The sequence below is a fragment of the Mchenga conophoros genome, linkage group LG17 (genome assembly GCF_057382185.1).
Source record: "Mchenga conophoros isolate Kocher_MC1m ecotype Shallow Benthic linkage group LG17, M_conophoros_male_GT1.1, whole genome shotgun sequence".
In the NCBI taxonomy this organism is placed as follows: Eukaryota; Metazoa; Chordata; class Actinopteri; order Cichliformes; family Cichlidae; genus Mchenga; species Mchenga conophoros.
The window spans coordinates 12,969,827-12,984,153 of record NC_140542.1 but is presented as its reverse complement, the minus strand read 5'-3'; the positions used below and the strand labels follow the sequence as shown (position 1 = coordinate 12,984,153).

The 14,327-nt window shown below is 41.5% G+C and overlaps 1 protein-coding gene across 1 annotated transcript in view; it reads right to left on the bottom strand.

Annotated features, from left to right (window-relative positions):
* The window catches only part of mylk4b (myosin light chain kinase family, member 4b), a 34,116-nt gene extending 22,727 nt beyond the window's left edge, over positions 1–11,389 (bottom strand). The window contains exons 1-2 of the mRNA XM_085252129.1: positions 11,103–11,389; positions 4,046–4,298 (exon numbers count right to left, since the gene is read on the bottom strand). Of these exons, the coding sequence (XP_085108255.1) occupies positions 4,046–4,298; positions 11,103–11,161 (312 nt within the window). The 5' untranslated portion in view covers positions 11,162–11,389. The remainder of the gene's footprint in view (positions 1–4,045; positions 4,299–11,102) is intronic.
* Positions 11,390–14,327: the final 2,938 nt, after the last annotated feature.

Here is a 14,327-nt window from a genome sequence, read left to right as displayed (position 1 = left end):
CACCCTCCACCCGGCTTCCTCCCTACCTCCCACCACAGGACCTAAAAGGAGAGAACACGCTGTCTCTGAGACGAGAAGGGGACAGGTGGTGTAGGGTTCAGGGTGTCGTTGCTGTACGCAGAATCAGATGCCTGCTGCTGTCCCTGCTGCTGCAGGCATGTCAGTGAGACCCCTGTGGTATCCTTTAACTTCAGACACAGCACTTCATACATGTTTCAGCCCTCTTTAGTCTGCCTCCCAGGCAGCCGCTTTTTCCTACTTAAGCCTCACATATAGGCAAAGACAAGTGCATGCATCACTGCAGACACACCTCATGGCAAACAGTTACACAAGCATGCATGACTGGAAACAAACACTTGCAACTGAGTGCTGCTAAATTTGCATTCTCTTCAACAGCACGGGTGACATTAAAACAAGAGCTGAAGCCTTTGTAAGTGCAGTATGGTGTCCATAGTGAGTCAAAGACGGGGAAAAGGGGACCTTCTTTTTAAGGTAATATTGTGTATTAATTATTGGAGGTCATGTAAAAAGGAATATTTGTATGGAACTCTACGTAGTCCTATGAAAAGTGTGTTTACTAGCTTGGATCACCACATTTAGCAACAATAACTTCTCCGTATCACTTTATTATTTGTTTATGCACAGCTCCCTTAAGGTTCAACTACACCATTTCAGTCAGATTGAGGTCTGGACTTTGACCGGGCCATCGCAACATCTTGAGGTTTTCCTTTTTCAGTCCTTCTGCTGCTGATTTGCTGCCGTGCATAGGAACCTTGTTCTGTCGTATGACCAGTTGTGACAAAGTTTCAGTTGTCAGAAAAGCAACACCTCACAACTGACTCTAGAATACTTTGGTATACAGATGAGTTTATGGTAATTTTCTTGACGGCAAGGTGCTCTGGTCCCGTTACTGCTAAAAAGCCCCACCATTAAGGCTTGACAGTTAGCACGAGGTGTTTGTCCTGCTGTTTGGTGTCACTCTGTGTTATGGTCAGACATTTCTACTTTGGTCTTATTTATCCAAAGGACATTGTTTCTGAAGTCTTGTGGTTTGTTCAGATACAACTTTGCAAACCTAGGCCATGTTACCGTGTTTTTTTTAGAGAGAAGAGGCTGTCTCCAGGCAACCCTTCCAAACAAACCACGCATGTTTGTACCCTACAATAATATCTCTCTGTATAATTTCAGGGTCTTTACCTTACTGTGTAAAGCACTTTGAGGTGACTGTTGTTGTGATTTGCCGTTATAAATAAAAATGGGAAGGAACTGAATTGTTCTGACTCTTTGTTATTTTACTGTAATGAACTTGAACATAACACACTAAAGGCGGTTTTATGGTGCAGCAGAGTTTGGTGCGCTCTCCACTCGGGGGATTGCCCATCTGCCTGCAGAGAGATTTTGAGATTTAGCTCCTGTGTTTTTTGCTGACTTTGAGTGAAGTTGCTGGGATGTGAACTCCTGCAAAGACTGTAGCATTGTGTTAACACACCTGAATGCTTCAGCAAACTGCCAAGAATTTTATAGCGCTGCTCGCACTCGCTGTTGATCAGTCAACTGTGTGTATTTTATTATCAGCACCTGGCTGCTATTTATGATTTTAATTCTTCAGGAAGCAGTAAGGGTACACTTATTTAATGTGTAAAATTCTGAATTTATATTAATAATATAATAATGGATTGCATTATATAGCGCTTTTCAAGACTGTCAGAGCACTTTACAATTCCACTATTCATTCACACACTGGTGGAGGCAAGCTACAGTTGTAGCTGCTCTGGGGCAGACTGACAGAAGCGAGGCTGCCATATTGCACCATCGGGCCCTCTGGCAATCACCACTAGGCGGTAGGTGAAGTGTCTTGCCCAAGAAAACAACGACCGAGATTGTCCGAGCCGGGGCTCGAACTGGCAACCTTCCGATTACAAGATGAACTGCCAACACTTGAGCCACGATCGCCCCCTAATTTCACTTTGAAAAGAGGAGAAAGAAAGACAAAAGACTTCTCATGCTTGCCTATCTTTATAGAGTTGTCTTTATAGATCTGGTCAGTTGTACAGTGATAGTGGAACATGTTAATGTTTGTTTTTTTGTGTAAAGTTTTATTTTGCTGTTTTCATGTTTTCAGCTTTTTCTTAAGAATATTTTACTTTGGTGCTTCTAAATGTTTCTTTAAGAGATATTGAGACTTTTTCTTGTCCTCTTTGTCAAAACTTACTTTATCAGTTTGACAAAAGTGTAGAATAGACCTTTTCAAAAAGACAAAGGACTTTACAGGTGTTCACATAATATTGAAGATTCTTCACTGCAGCACTCTAAGGCAAGCTTGATTTAACAAGCAACAACAGTTGGGGGTGGGGGGTTAAGTGGTCATAAATGTTGCTGAGCAGGAACCCTGGGAGGACAAACATTCCCCAGTGGGAATATGAGGAGAACCTCTGCACAAACAGATCAGGGGCAGAAGGGTCAGCATTAGGTAACGATGCTGGTGGATCTGGAAACTAGCCTGCGATATTACGACAACATATAGTTGTTCCTAAGAGACAGTGTTTTGTGGAGCATTGTTGTGTGTAGATTCTATTCCACCACAGGTATAGTGTATTCTTAATTTGTCATTTATTACCTTTAAACTGGCTCCAAAAAGTACGCTGGTACAAACATAAAAGCCATTTTAGGCCTGCGTGTGCGCGCGTGTGTGTGTAATAATATTCTCCTGAGAAAAGCAAAAACTGGCAGCAATAATGTTGCCATTATCACCAAATTGCCAACTAAGATTTAAAATGTGACATATAAAATATAGCAGGCATCATTAGTTAGTGTACATTATCAGATTTTCTATACTCTGTTAGTCTTGCCCAAAATTGCCATGCAGTTCTCACAGCCTGGGCTTCTGTCATAACGTCTTAGTTCATTGTTTCTTACTCTTACTCTTTTTTGTCGTGCCTACTGTGTTCCTTCTATATTTGCCTTACTGAGCTGAGCTGATTTTCAGTGTTTTTATTGTTTTCCCTCATTCTTTTTGATGCCCCTGTTAGAGTCTTATTGAGTTCACCTGTACTTCATGATCCTTCTTTCTCTCCCTGGTGCATTTTTGTTATTATTCTTTTACATTTTATTAGTTATAAGTTGTCCTGGCACACTAATTTTTCACATTTTACCCCTCGTCTGTGTTGTCTGTCCTCTTGCTTGTGTAATGCACTGGTGTAGCCTCTTTTCAGCATCTAAAAGAGTTTAGCACACAGCTGGAATAGACAAATGATGGAGGGAGGAGGACTCTTGCATTTTAGTGCTTTACAATGTAAATAAACACAAATCGTCTCTTTACATGTGGACTTCAACCACTTGCCTCAGTGGCACACACAACAGTCTGCCGCTTTTTAAAAAGGCTGCTTTGTAAATAATGAATGAAGCATTTACTAATACGTTAATAATGCTTTATAGTGTGTAGTTATTATAAAGTGTTACCATAACAAGTTATTAAAGTTAAAAAATAATTTTGACAAACTAAGATTGACTTAGAAGCAAGCGTATGGACATTGACTGTAGCTCATATTCATAAAGCGATCAATCCTAGAAGTATGTATCCACTTTCTAAATAAGCAGAGCAAAGCAGTCCAGGGCTGCCATCTTGTGGCAACTGGAGCTGTATCCTGTGAAGAGCCAAATTCATTTCAGTGTGTGGTTTTATGTACTGTATGATAGACGGGCAGAGTTGAGGAGGTTCAAGTGAGCAATAAAAAAATTAAATAGACCTGCAGCGCCCTCTAGTGAGCTTGCTGTACTTCACCTGTCAAGGCCTCTTGCATGCCAACCCCAGTCAATGAATGCTACGCTTTCTATGAGGCGCTGTGAACTAGAATAGTGTCTGAGAAGCTGATATTTAATTGTCAGTTGAGTCAGGAGTGAATAGAGAACCTTTTACCTAAGCCGATTAGTGTTGAATAAAACAACACTGAGTGATCCAAATCCAGATCAGTGATTCACCCGATCACAAACCTCAGTGTAATGTGTGAACAATAACAGCGAGGAGTGTAGAATGAGTGCATATTACCTGTTGGTTTCTTCCCTCCAGCTCCACATGTTTGAGCTCCCAGAAACAGCGCATGGTCTCCACCTTCTCCAGGTGTCGGTAGAAGGCCAGGCGGCCCAGGCGGAGGCTGTTGCTGCGGTTGCGGATGGCCTTCAGTCCCTCCATCTTTTCAACAATGGGAGACATGGGTATCGGTGGTGGTACAGCTGATGGGGGAGGTTTTCCATTTTTATTAGCAGAAAGGGACTCGTTACAGGGAGTCTTCTTGTCCGACCTGAAATTATGACAACCAATCATGAACCCACTCGATAAAATCTGCTGTTAGAATCATTAGTCTTAGAAATCAACACAAAAAGATTCAGTTCAGTTTATATTTGTATAGCTTTAAATCACAACAGCAGTCATCTTAGAGTTCATTATATTGTAAAGTAAAGACAATAATAACCTGGATCTCATTCCTCACCACCTCCTGAGAGACAAACATCAGTGAAAATCTAATTTGAAACCACATACAGGTAAAATTATAGTTCAATTAAATTAAATTGTATTTATATAGGTCCAAACCACAACAACAGTCACCTCAAGCAACCTTATGATGCAAGAATAAGACCACAGAATAAAGCAGAGAAAGCCCCAACACACCCTTTTGAGCAAGCACTTGGTAACAGTGGGAAGGAAAACCTCCCTTTTAACAGGAAGAAACCTCTGGCAGAACCATGCAAACAGGCTTTTGTGACTGGTTTGCTAGTGTTTGCGGCTCTGAGATATGTAAAATATTAAAATGCCTGTTCTCCCTGATGCCCCCTGATATGAGTTACTGGATCCGCAAATCATTCATCAACAGGCAATGGGTTTTTTTTCCTGAAGGGCAGCTGACAGACAGAAGCACATAAAACACATGCGCAAATGCACAATCACACAACTGAAATCCAGGCTATTTGCACTGCCTTTTAAATACTTTACACACAATACTCTGTCTTTTCCTTTATTAGTATTTTTATGGCTTCAAATTGTTTGAACACTTTTCATCTAAAGTAATGTAGCAGGAAAAAAATCAATCTGAAGCCTTTGCTTCCACTTTGGACGTTTAGAATATCATGTTAAAATCATCCATCAGGGAATATGATTAAAAAGAAATTCAGAATTAGAACTGAGCCAAGGTGCAGACAAAACGTTGCCACTGTGACTCTAGATAACTGAAAACTTATGATGCAGAGATCATGTAAATATAAACTGACAGACAGCAGTTCTGTTCAGTGATTTGAAAATTGCTTTCCCTGTAGTAATGCCACATGTAATATCAAAAGGATTGATACCTTAGTATTAGCAATATACTCTTGCTCGCTCTAATCTACACTGTTGAAATAGCTGTACATCCCATACGCTTTGATCCAGGCCTCCAGTGTGAAGCAGTATGTCAGATCCAAATGAGATGACTGATGATGTGGTGGAGAAATCCACTCTGACGCCTGCTAGCGACAGCTGGCTTTCTGCTGTGCTCTACCTGTTGAGCCTCTAGGGAAGTCATGGAAGATCACTGGGGATATTTATACCTCTAGAGTGTAAATGTTCCAGCTCTTCTTGACAATTACAGAGGCCAGAGAGTGGCTGCAGTTTCAGCATGGTGCATAAGCCTCTAATGAAACCTGTGTGTAACAGCCAGAGCTGTTCCTCAGCATCAGAGGCTTTCTCGGGGTAGGATTTCAGCTTCAGTGAACCAACAGAGTGGCCATGGATGCACCTGTCACTGCTTCTTATATTGGCCTTTTTTTTTCTTTTTTCTTTTTTTTTTACATTTGGTGATTTGTTAATAGTGGGGATATATTTAAACTGTATAATTGTTTTCTTTTATTTCTGTTCACCTTTGAATTGGTTTGTGGTAAATTGATCATTTAAACTTAGAGGTAGATGAAAGTGTGAAAATGTTTGAACAAAGTTTGCATATGTAGAATCGCAGGAAAATAACATGTCACTTTTAAAGTGCACTTGTAAGTTGTACTCCCTTCTCCAAGAACTTTCAATGAGACACGTCGTAGAACATTTTTGTGAATACTAATTTGCAAACGATCATTAACAGTTAGAGGCAAAATAGATCAACATCGCTATTAAAAAAAACCCAAATAACTGCATTGCACTTATTTGACTAAATGACTGTATTTATCTACTCGGGATGAGGATGGCAGTTAGCAGGTGGAACACAAAGCATAACTGCAGTTCATGCAAACAATGGACAACATCCTGTACCTGCAGCCTTTTGCTGAGGCGCTTCTCAAAACCAACATCCTATAAAGTGCAATTATTTACAAGCTATGCCTCTGGCTGCCACAAGGCATATCTGGCTTCATAGTTTTTTGGAGCTCACTCTATTTATAGGCAGCAAAGTATTTGAATTGTCAAAATGTCCCGTGACCTGACATTATTAGTACTTTACTTAAACTCAGTCAAGGAGAAAGAAAGAAAAGAGTCACGTGTGATGAATCAATGAAAACATAATATGTAAATAAAGATGTCTGCAGCTCTTTTTTAAAAATAAGAAGTATTTAAAACATCCTGAAAGGAAGGAAAGGGAGACTTTGTTCCTGCTTAGCTGAATACAGAAAAATTCCTTCATAATACTGATTCATGGAACCAGCTTTCACAATGACTTTTTAATCAGGTGTGACCACACACAGTGCATATGGCAAAAGAAAACATGTCCACCACTTTATTTGTCAGTAAACCATGACTTCCTTTTACAAATTTCATCCTATTTTATCCTTGAGTGATGCTTAAAAACAAGTTGTTGGGGAGTCCATGTAGCTAAATCCATAAATATATTAGGTTTTTGGGGCCTATGAGCAGAACATTGTGAATTTTACATATTACTAATTGAATGCAAGCCTAAAAGCTAAGAACTATTTCTGCCACTCACTGTGAGACACACTGCCAACTGCCCTTCCTGTGGCTTCAAATCTATCTTGAAGAGGGCCTGTTTTGACTGTCAGCTGGTGCTGAGACGGCCCACAGCCCTTGCCTGTCCTGTTTGCTCTGTCAGACAGGCTGACCCTTCGGTCGTTTGTTTTATAGGGCTTTATTTTGGGTTCTCTGTAGTGCAGGGTGAAGGTCAAGGGGCGCGCTATCACCAGATATGGAAAAAACCTCAAATGGTAAAACCATTAGGAGGCATGAGCTATCAAAAGGCTTGTTGCCAGGTGGACAGGAATTAAAACTGATTAGTTTGCTTTCCATTGTGGTCGCTTTGACTCATTCCGGTTGTTGTTTCAGCCGCCCATTACATAAAGGCATTGTGGATGCGGCTGTTTCATGTACCCCCTGGCAGTGAGCATGTCCAAGCACTGCTGTAGTTTGTGTATGTTTGCTTAGCTTGGCAGCATTTAGTAATCCCTCTCTATAAAATGGCAGGGGGGTTCCTATCTGTCTTCTCCATCCTAATCCTTCCATGTAACCGACAGGACAAACTGCATGTGTCTCATAACTCTTAAAGTAGCAATGAATCATGAAGACCCTTGGGACTGTTTGAAGCCTCAAGTGTATGTTTAGATGAGCACCAGAAAACTGTTGGCATCTTTCAAAACCCCCTATGATGCCAAGTTGGCCACAAGGGTACAGTAATAACAGGAGACATCAATGTCCAAACCTGCCTTTGAAACCCAAGCTATGTCCATAGTTTGGGTTTCAAACTGTCCATAGTTTTAATATATGTATGATACCAATACTAGCAGGAGGAGACAGAAATGAGGTGTTTTTCAGGTGAAACTATATCTTTGTGTTAGGGATTGTTGCCAAACTCTGTGTCTATACACAGCTGTAGGTTTATTGTAACAGGTTAATTTTACAAAGTACAAGCTGGAGACACTGAAAAGAATCACAGTGAGGGACACAATGAAAGACAGTAGCAACAGGTGGCAATAAAACACTCCTCCCTGTCTTTTATGCCTTCTCAAATGATTGCCACAGCACAAATGCTGCCGGAGTAATAAAGTTTCCCGTCACTGTAAAGCACTAACAGGGCCATTCATAAATAACCTTAGTGGAACAACATACTTTAGGACAGTGGTTCCCAAACATTTTCTGCTAGGCCCCCCTTTGTTTTACAAGAAAAATGTACAAACACATCCTCCAACCACACACACCCATATTTTGCTCCATTGCGTTTATTTCACACCTCAGATATTTAGTAAACAATTAAGCAAATACAAGTAATCTGCAATAAATTACAGGTAGTAAGAAAATAAACTACTAACTCTTTTACGCTACGTCCGCACCTACACGTGTATTTTTGAAAAACGCAGCTGTTTCGTCCACACGTAAACGGCGTTTGGAGTCACCGAAAACGGAGATTTTTTAAAACTCCTTTTTTGCGTTTATGTGTGGACGAGGAATACAGAGTTCGCCACGCAACGTCAAAGGTATGTGCCTTTTTTTCACGTCACGCTGTGCGCCACGTTATTGTTTACATGAGATGAATTGCAGAATAGCAGATAGAGACAAAATACTGTTAATCTGACTATCTGCAGGTTTTACACGCTTACATACACACACGCAGTTACTGTCCCTCCATTTAGAAAGGCAGAGGCGTCACGGTGTAATTATTTTACGTGTAGTTGTTTTTTTTCCCTGTGTAATAATAAATAACGGTGGGATACTGTTTGTCCGGGATTTGAACCGAGGGAACAAATCGTGGCAGGATCAGCCTGATATTATTTGTATCCCGCTGTAACTTTACTGTATAAAGAACTAACATCTCCAAAATGTCAGGAGTAGTTAGTTATTATCAAGAATGTGAGATACTGTTTGTCCGTGATTTGAACAGCCCAGCGCTGCTCCCGACGAAGGGAAAACCAATCCTGCAGGGAGACCTACCTCGGCACTTGTGCAGGTGAAACCAAAGGGAAGACATGCTTCACCATATTTTCTAGTCTTTGGCTTAGAATGAAGTTGGTTTGGAAACATATTCAGCGCCCCCCCTGCAATGGCTCTGTGCCCCCCCCCCACCCCCCCACCCCCAATTTGGTAATCTATATATATCCACTTTTACAATCAGGTAAAATGTGTTTAGCAGTGAAGTGTAGATCTGACATGGACGCCTTTAAAAAACATGGATGCCTTTCTTTTTATAGTGTCCAATATGTTTGGGTTCCTTTCAGCTCAAAGACTGGAGCACAGGAAGGAGAATTAATCAACTTTTTCCAAATAGAGCACCGTGTACAGATTTGAGTCACAGTGAACAAATTCTGCACAATCAGTGTTTCTTGTGGCAAATTTTCAAATGCAGATCCAGAAATTATCTGCTGCTAGGTACACACACTTTGTAGTCACACTTAACTAAGATAACATTAAGTGGGGCGAGGAGACACAAAGTCGGCTGCACTTCCGTTTGCTTGCATTGTGTCCACATGTGGATGCATTTGTGTATGCAGGAAGTACCCATGCAGCCATGTGGAGGTAACCTAAGGCCAAGCTCTGTTGGGCCGTGTTTTTTATCATGCAGGCATGACACAGAAACACCAATAGGGCAAATGAGAGACCTGTTTTAAGTGTTAGGCCAGAATAGAAGGCCTTGTGCCAGTCGGCTCAAATGGGGGTGGGGTGGTGGCTTGGAATGGACAGTCTTCAATCCCAGGTTGCTATCTTTCTCTCTGGGGCCTCTGCTGTCCTGGTTTAGTAGCTGCATGGAAACAGCCATCAAAGCCTATAAACCACAGGAATGTGGGGGAGGTGTCTGTGTGTCTATATGGAGAGTAGAATATTAGGGAATATTGTCATCCATAATCAACCATATTTGTGCCTTCTCTCACACCAAATGAATGAATAAAAACAGGCTATAATATGTATATTTTTTAAAAAAACAACATACAGTATTTAAAAAAGCATAGCTTTTTAAATTTCCTCAGTTAAAGGACATGCTACTCAACACCAGTGCTGATCACTAATAAAATGAAACAGCAATGCTGAACCTGAATCCCAGTCCACACTGCTTAATTAGAGGGGGCACTCAAGGGGCAGCGGTCATTACAAATGAACAGGCATCAAATTAAAAGAGTTGACCGCCCGACACTATGATATCAAGTGATCAGCAGGTTTATTTTTCTCCATCTAAACTCGACATTCTCTCCTTTTTAGCTTGCCAGCACGCTTTCATCACAGTTAAAGCCAAGGTGTGATCTGCCATCGGACTGTGGAGGTTCTCTGAGGTTGAAGCCAATTTGTTACTGAGCCCAGGCAACCCCGACATTCCATTGCAAGTGCCATATACAATATGCCTACATGCATATTTAAATGCGTTTTAGGTGCATGGAGTTCATATGAGCACTGCCTTCTCAAAAAATGCGCAAACTATTTGCGGCCGTTGCATTAGACTTTGTGCAATCAAACAGCAGTTTCTCATATATACATGCCTAGTACGTATGCAGACTCTAATCTGATACCCATTAGGCGTATTCAGTGCCCACATCCCCTCCAATCCTTCGTGCTGACAACTACTCAGCAACCCAGGCAGTAACAGAGTGTAACCGTAGAACTTCCACACAGTGCACTTTCCAGTTTCGCCAAGAACAAAGCAGTGCTCTCCTTTTAGTCCACATCAAGAACACCTGCTTTCTGCTTTGAAACAAAGTTAAGTAGACTTCATTAATCAAATGTTCCCAATTTACTGCATTGTTACACATAAATACAGTCATGGGAACCCTTTAACTGTGTAAGAAAGAGATTTGGGATAAAGACTTGTTATATTTTACATTTCAAATATATGTTTTGTTTTTTATTTTTTCAAATAGTTTTTAAGCCAAAGCTTCCCAGAGAGTAAATCTGTCTCACATGCATACAGCATATGGGTAACTGGACAAGCGGCATCTTGCACTTGGTGCAAACGATCCCACAGGAGAAGAGGTGTTAGAATTCAAAACACGGTCATCATGCAAGTTTAATGTTGCTTTGCATTTCTTGCCATTAACAAAAATAGTCACTATCAAAAATGTTTCTTTTACTATTTAAGTCAGGGATTAGAATATGACAGCGGTGAAGGATTTTCCACCTTTCTCCACAGAAAATCCTGCAGTGGTAAGGAAACAACACTCACCCTGGGTGCACATTTGCAATCACCAGAATCTTCTTTTCCTTTCCTCCCATGTCTTTCATGGGTGTGATGGAGTCCGTGTCTCCAGGTTGCCTCTCTTCCTCCACTGGTTTTCGTTTTCTTCACCAGATACTGGATGTGTTGCTTTTATTTTTTTACTTCTCTACATACACGGAGCAGCTAGGACGGAGTGACCAAATGTGACTGACAGACTGACAGATGAGGACAGATAACTCAATGGGAAGCTCTGGCTGCTTGTGGCTATCTGCGCCGGGAGCCACAGCCGCCCCGGGATAAGCACCAGAGGAGGGCGGGTGAGGGAAAAAGAGGGTGTGAGGGAGGAGGGTGGGGGGTGTCTGCTCTGGGACTCAGGGACCACAAGCAGTGAGAGAGTGGAGGAAGTGTTCCAGGGAATGTGGCTTATTATAATGGAATGAGCGGAATGCCAGAGTGCCGTGTGTGTCTGCAAGAGGAGGGATGATAGACTGAGAGAGACAGAGTGGGGGGAAGCAAGAGGTCAAAAGAGGGAGGGAGCAAGGATACAGACTGAGGTTTTAAAAATGTCTACTTGGTTTATTGTTTACTTTTATGTTTAGAGCAACATTACTATTTGATAGGAGTCACAAGTCTTTCCTCTGATCAACTGACTCTCGTTTTAACCCTGTTTTGGTCTCTACCACCTATTTGATTGTTTTCTTTGTGTTGATGATGTCCTTTTTATCTGCTGACGGATATGACATCATCAACAAAACAGTAAAATGTCAAAGATATGGAACATTCTAACAAATAAAATCCCTCTAGAGCTGGGGGTTATATTGTGTATCTGTCTAACTGGCATGGAAGGTCAAGTATTGTGAGTTAGGTTGTGTTAAGTTTTATGAAACATAAGACAGACTTGTTTGAGTAAAAGAAACCAACACCAAAATTCATTAAGAGTAATATAGGACAATAGAGAGGGGAGATATATGGGGAGTAATGAAACATAATAAGCACTTGTGCCCTTTGATTTCCATCTGTTAAACCCATCTACTGGTGCCTGAGACACAACATGAAAGTGATCCACTTTCTCCAAGTCCCAAGCAGTCGCACAACCTGACTGTTGACATTTGATCATTGCTGTCTTTATTTACATATCTAATGAGTTGGGATTTGGCATCTATGGGTGGGCAAGGGCCAAAATGAAAAACAAACAAATCTAACATAACCGAGAAAACCTCGCATGCCTAAACCTACTGGCAGACATACTTGTTACAAGAGACGCTGGTTGGGAGAGGAAGGAGACAAGTGATTCCCCTTCTGCCGTGGCCCTGCCGTTAGGCGCCTTATGTTGTGGACTATCAGAAGCCGGTTGAAGAAGCTGCCACCTGTTCCACCAGTCATCACCTCACCCGTGTTCCCTCTGATTAACACACGCATGCATTCACACCTGCACTTCCTGCAGTTTCCACATTGTACAGATTTTCGCATGACTGAGAAAACAACTTTGTACTGGACTTTTATCCATTTCAGCTGAAGTCACCAGTGCTGAAGCTGCTGAAGGGGAAGGGTGCAAATAAAGCCAAACGCTTTGGGGCAAGAGTTCTTGCCTTTCTCCAGCAGAAACAGGAACTTCCTGACAGTATCAGGATCAACTTATACTGCTGTCAGATGGCTGGGTTAGATTCATCTCCATCACTTGAACTGTTTACCATTCCACATTGCTCCCACATGTCTTCATTCTTTTCTTCTACTTGTTTGTCAGCAGCATTTATAACTGATGAACATTTGAATTATGAGCCACCTTTAATAAACACACTGTACAAAAAAAGGCTTTTAAAATGTTATTTCTGAGACATTCCTAAAATAATTGCATAGAAATCATATTTGTCAGTGTAGTCATTAAAGGTGGTGATTAGCACCTGTTTTTGGACTGGGATAATAATAGTTTACTTGATGCAGGAGCAGTTGCAGAAATAAACTGAAGTAAAAACATTTTTGTATTGGTTGGCAGAGTCTCCAAGTACCCCTCCTTCTGTTTAATTAGGGCCCGCAACTTTTCTTGCATTCCCATCAATGGGAAAACATTTCACACCTGACATTTGCATCTTCTCTTTCAGGTCATCCAGTGGGACACCAAGACATTCCCAAGCCAGCTAAGACATAGGCCATGTCTACAGTAGCCTGGATAAATTTGAAAACGGCGTAAACGTCTGAAAACGCTCCGCATCCACACTATATCATTTTCAGTCGTTTTCACAGAGTTGTTCATTCACATTGAAACGGCCAAAAACGCCTACGTTCCAGTACTGCGTATGCGTGAAACGCAAGACGATTCGACCTGCCTCATTTCCGTCTGCCATTTATTTACTTTCCAGCTTTTTGAGACATCGCAGCAAAATGTTGAGGAGAAGCACCGAGTTTTTTAAATGGACTAACAATGAGGTAGAGTTGTTGCTGCGAGTAACACAAAAGTACAAAGTTGCAAAAGCGAGTGAGAATTAAAGAATTTGAAGAAAAGCTATCTGGAGCATGTACAGACTGATATTAATCTTTAATAGGGCTGTCAAAATTGAGAGCAAACAAAACAACTGCTGTGTAATGCCCTCCTATCTTAGTTTAATTGGTCACATGACTGCATCACATGACTAAAATGTGTCATCGTTTTCGAAAAGGTTCCGTTTTTGCTGTCCACACTGTGACACGAAAACGGCGTTTTCAAATGTATCTGCTTTGGAGAGTGTTTTAAAACGCTCCGTGTTTTCCTTGACCTAAAACCGTCTCAGTGTGGACGGAAAGCCAAACGCACCGAGGCCTCCTCTTGGTGATGTTCAAAACACCTCACCTATGAGGTGTCGAGGAGGTATACTAGGCTACGTCCACACTAATGCGTTTTCGTTTGAAAACACATCGTTTTCTCTCAGTTTTGGCCTCCCGGCCACACTGAGACAGCGTTTTCCCCAAGGAAAAACGCTGCGTTTTGAAAACGCTCTTGAAAACGCATACATTTCAAAATGGAGCTGTCCCGTCGCAGTGTGGACAGCGAAAACGCAGACTTTCAAAAACGATGACGCATGTTGGTCATATAATGCAGTCATGTGACCACTTAAACCAAGATGGCAGACGGCATCGGACAGCAGTTATTTTGTTTGCTCACAAGTTTGGTAGTCGAGCCGTCTTGCGTTTCACGCATGCGCGGAACTGCAACGTCAGTGTTTTCGGCCATTTTAGTGTGGACGCGCAACACTAGTG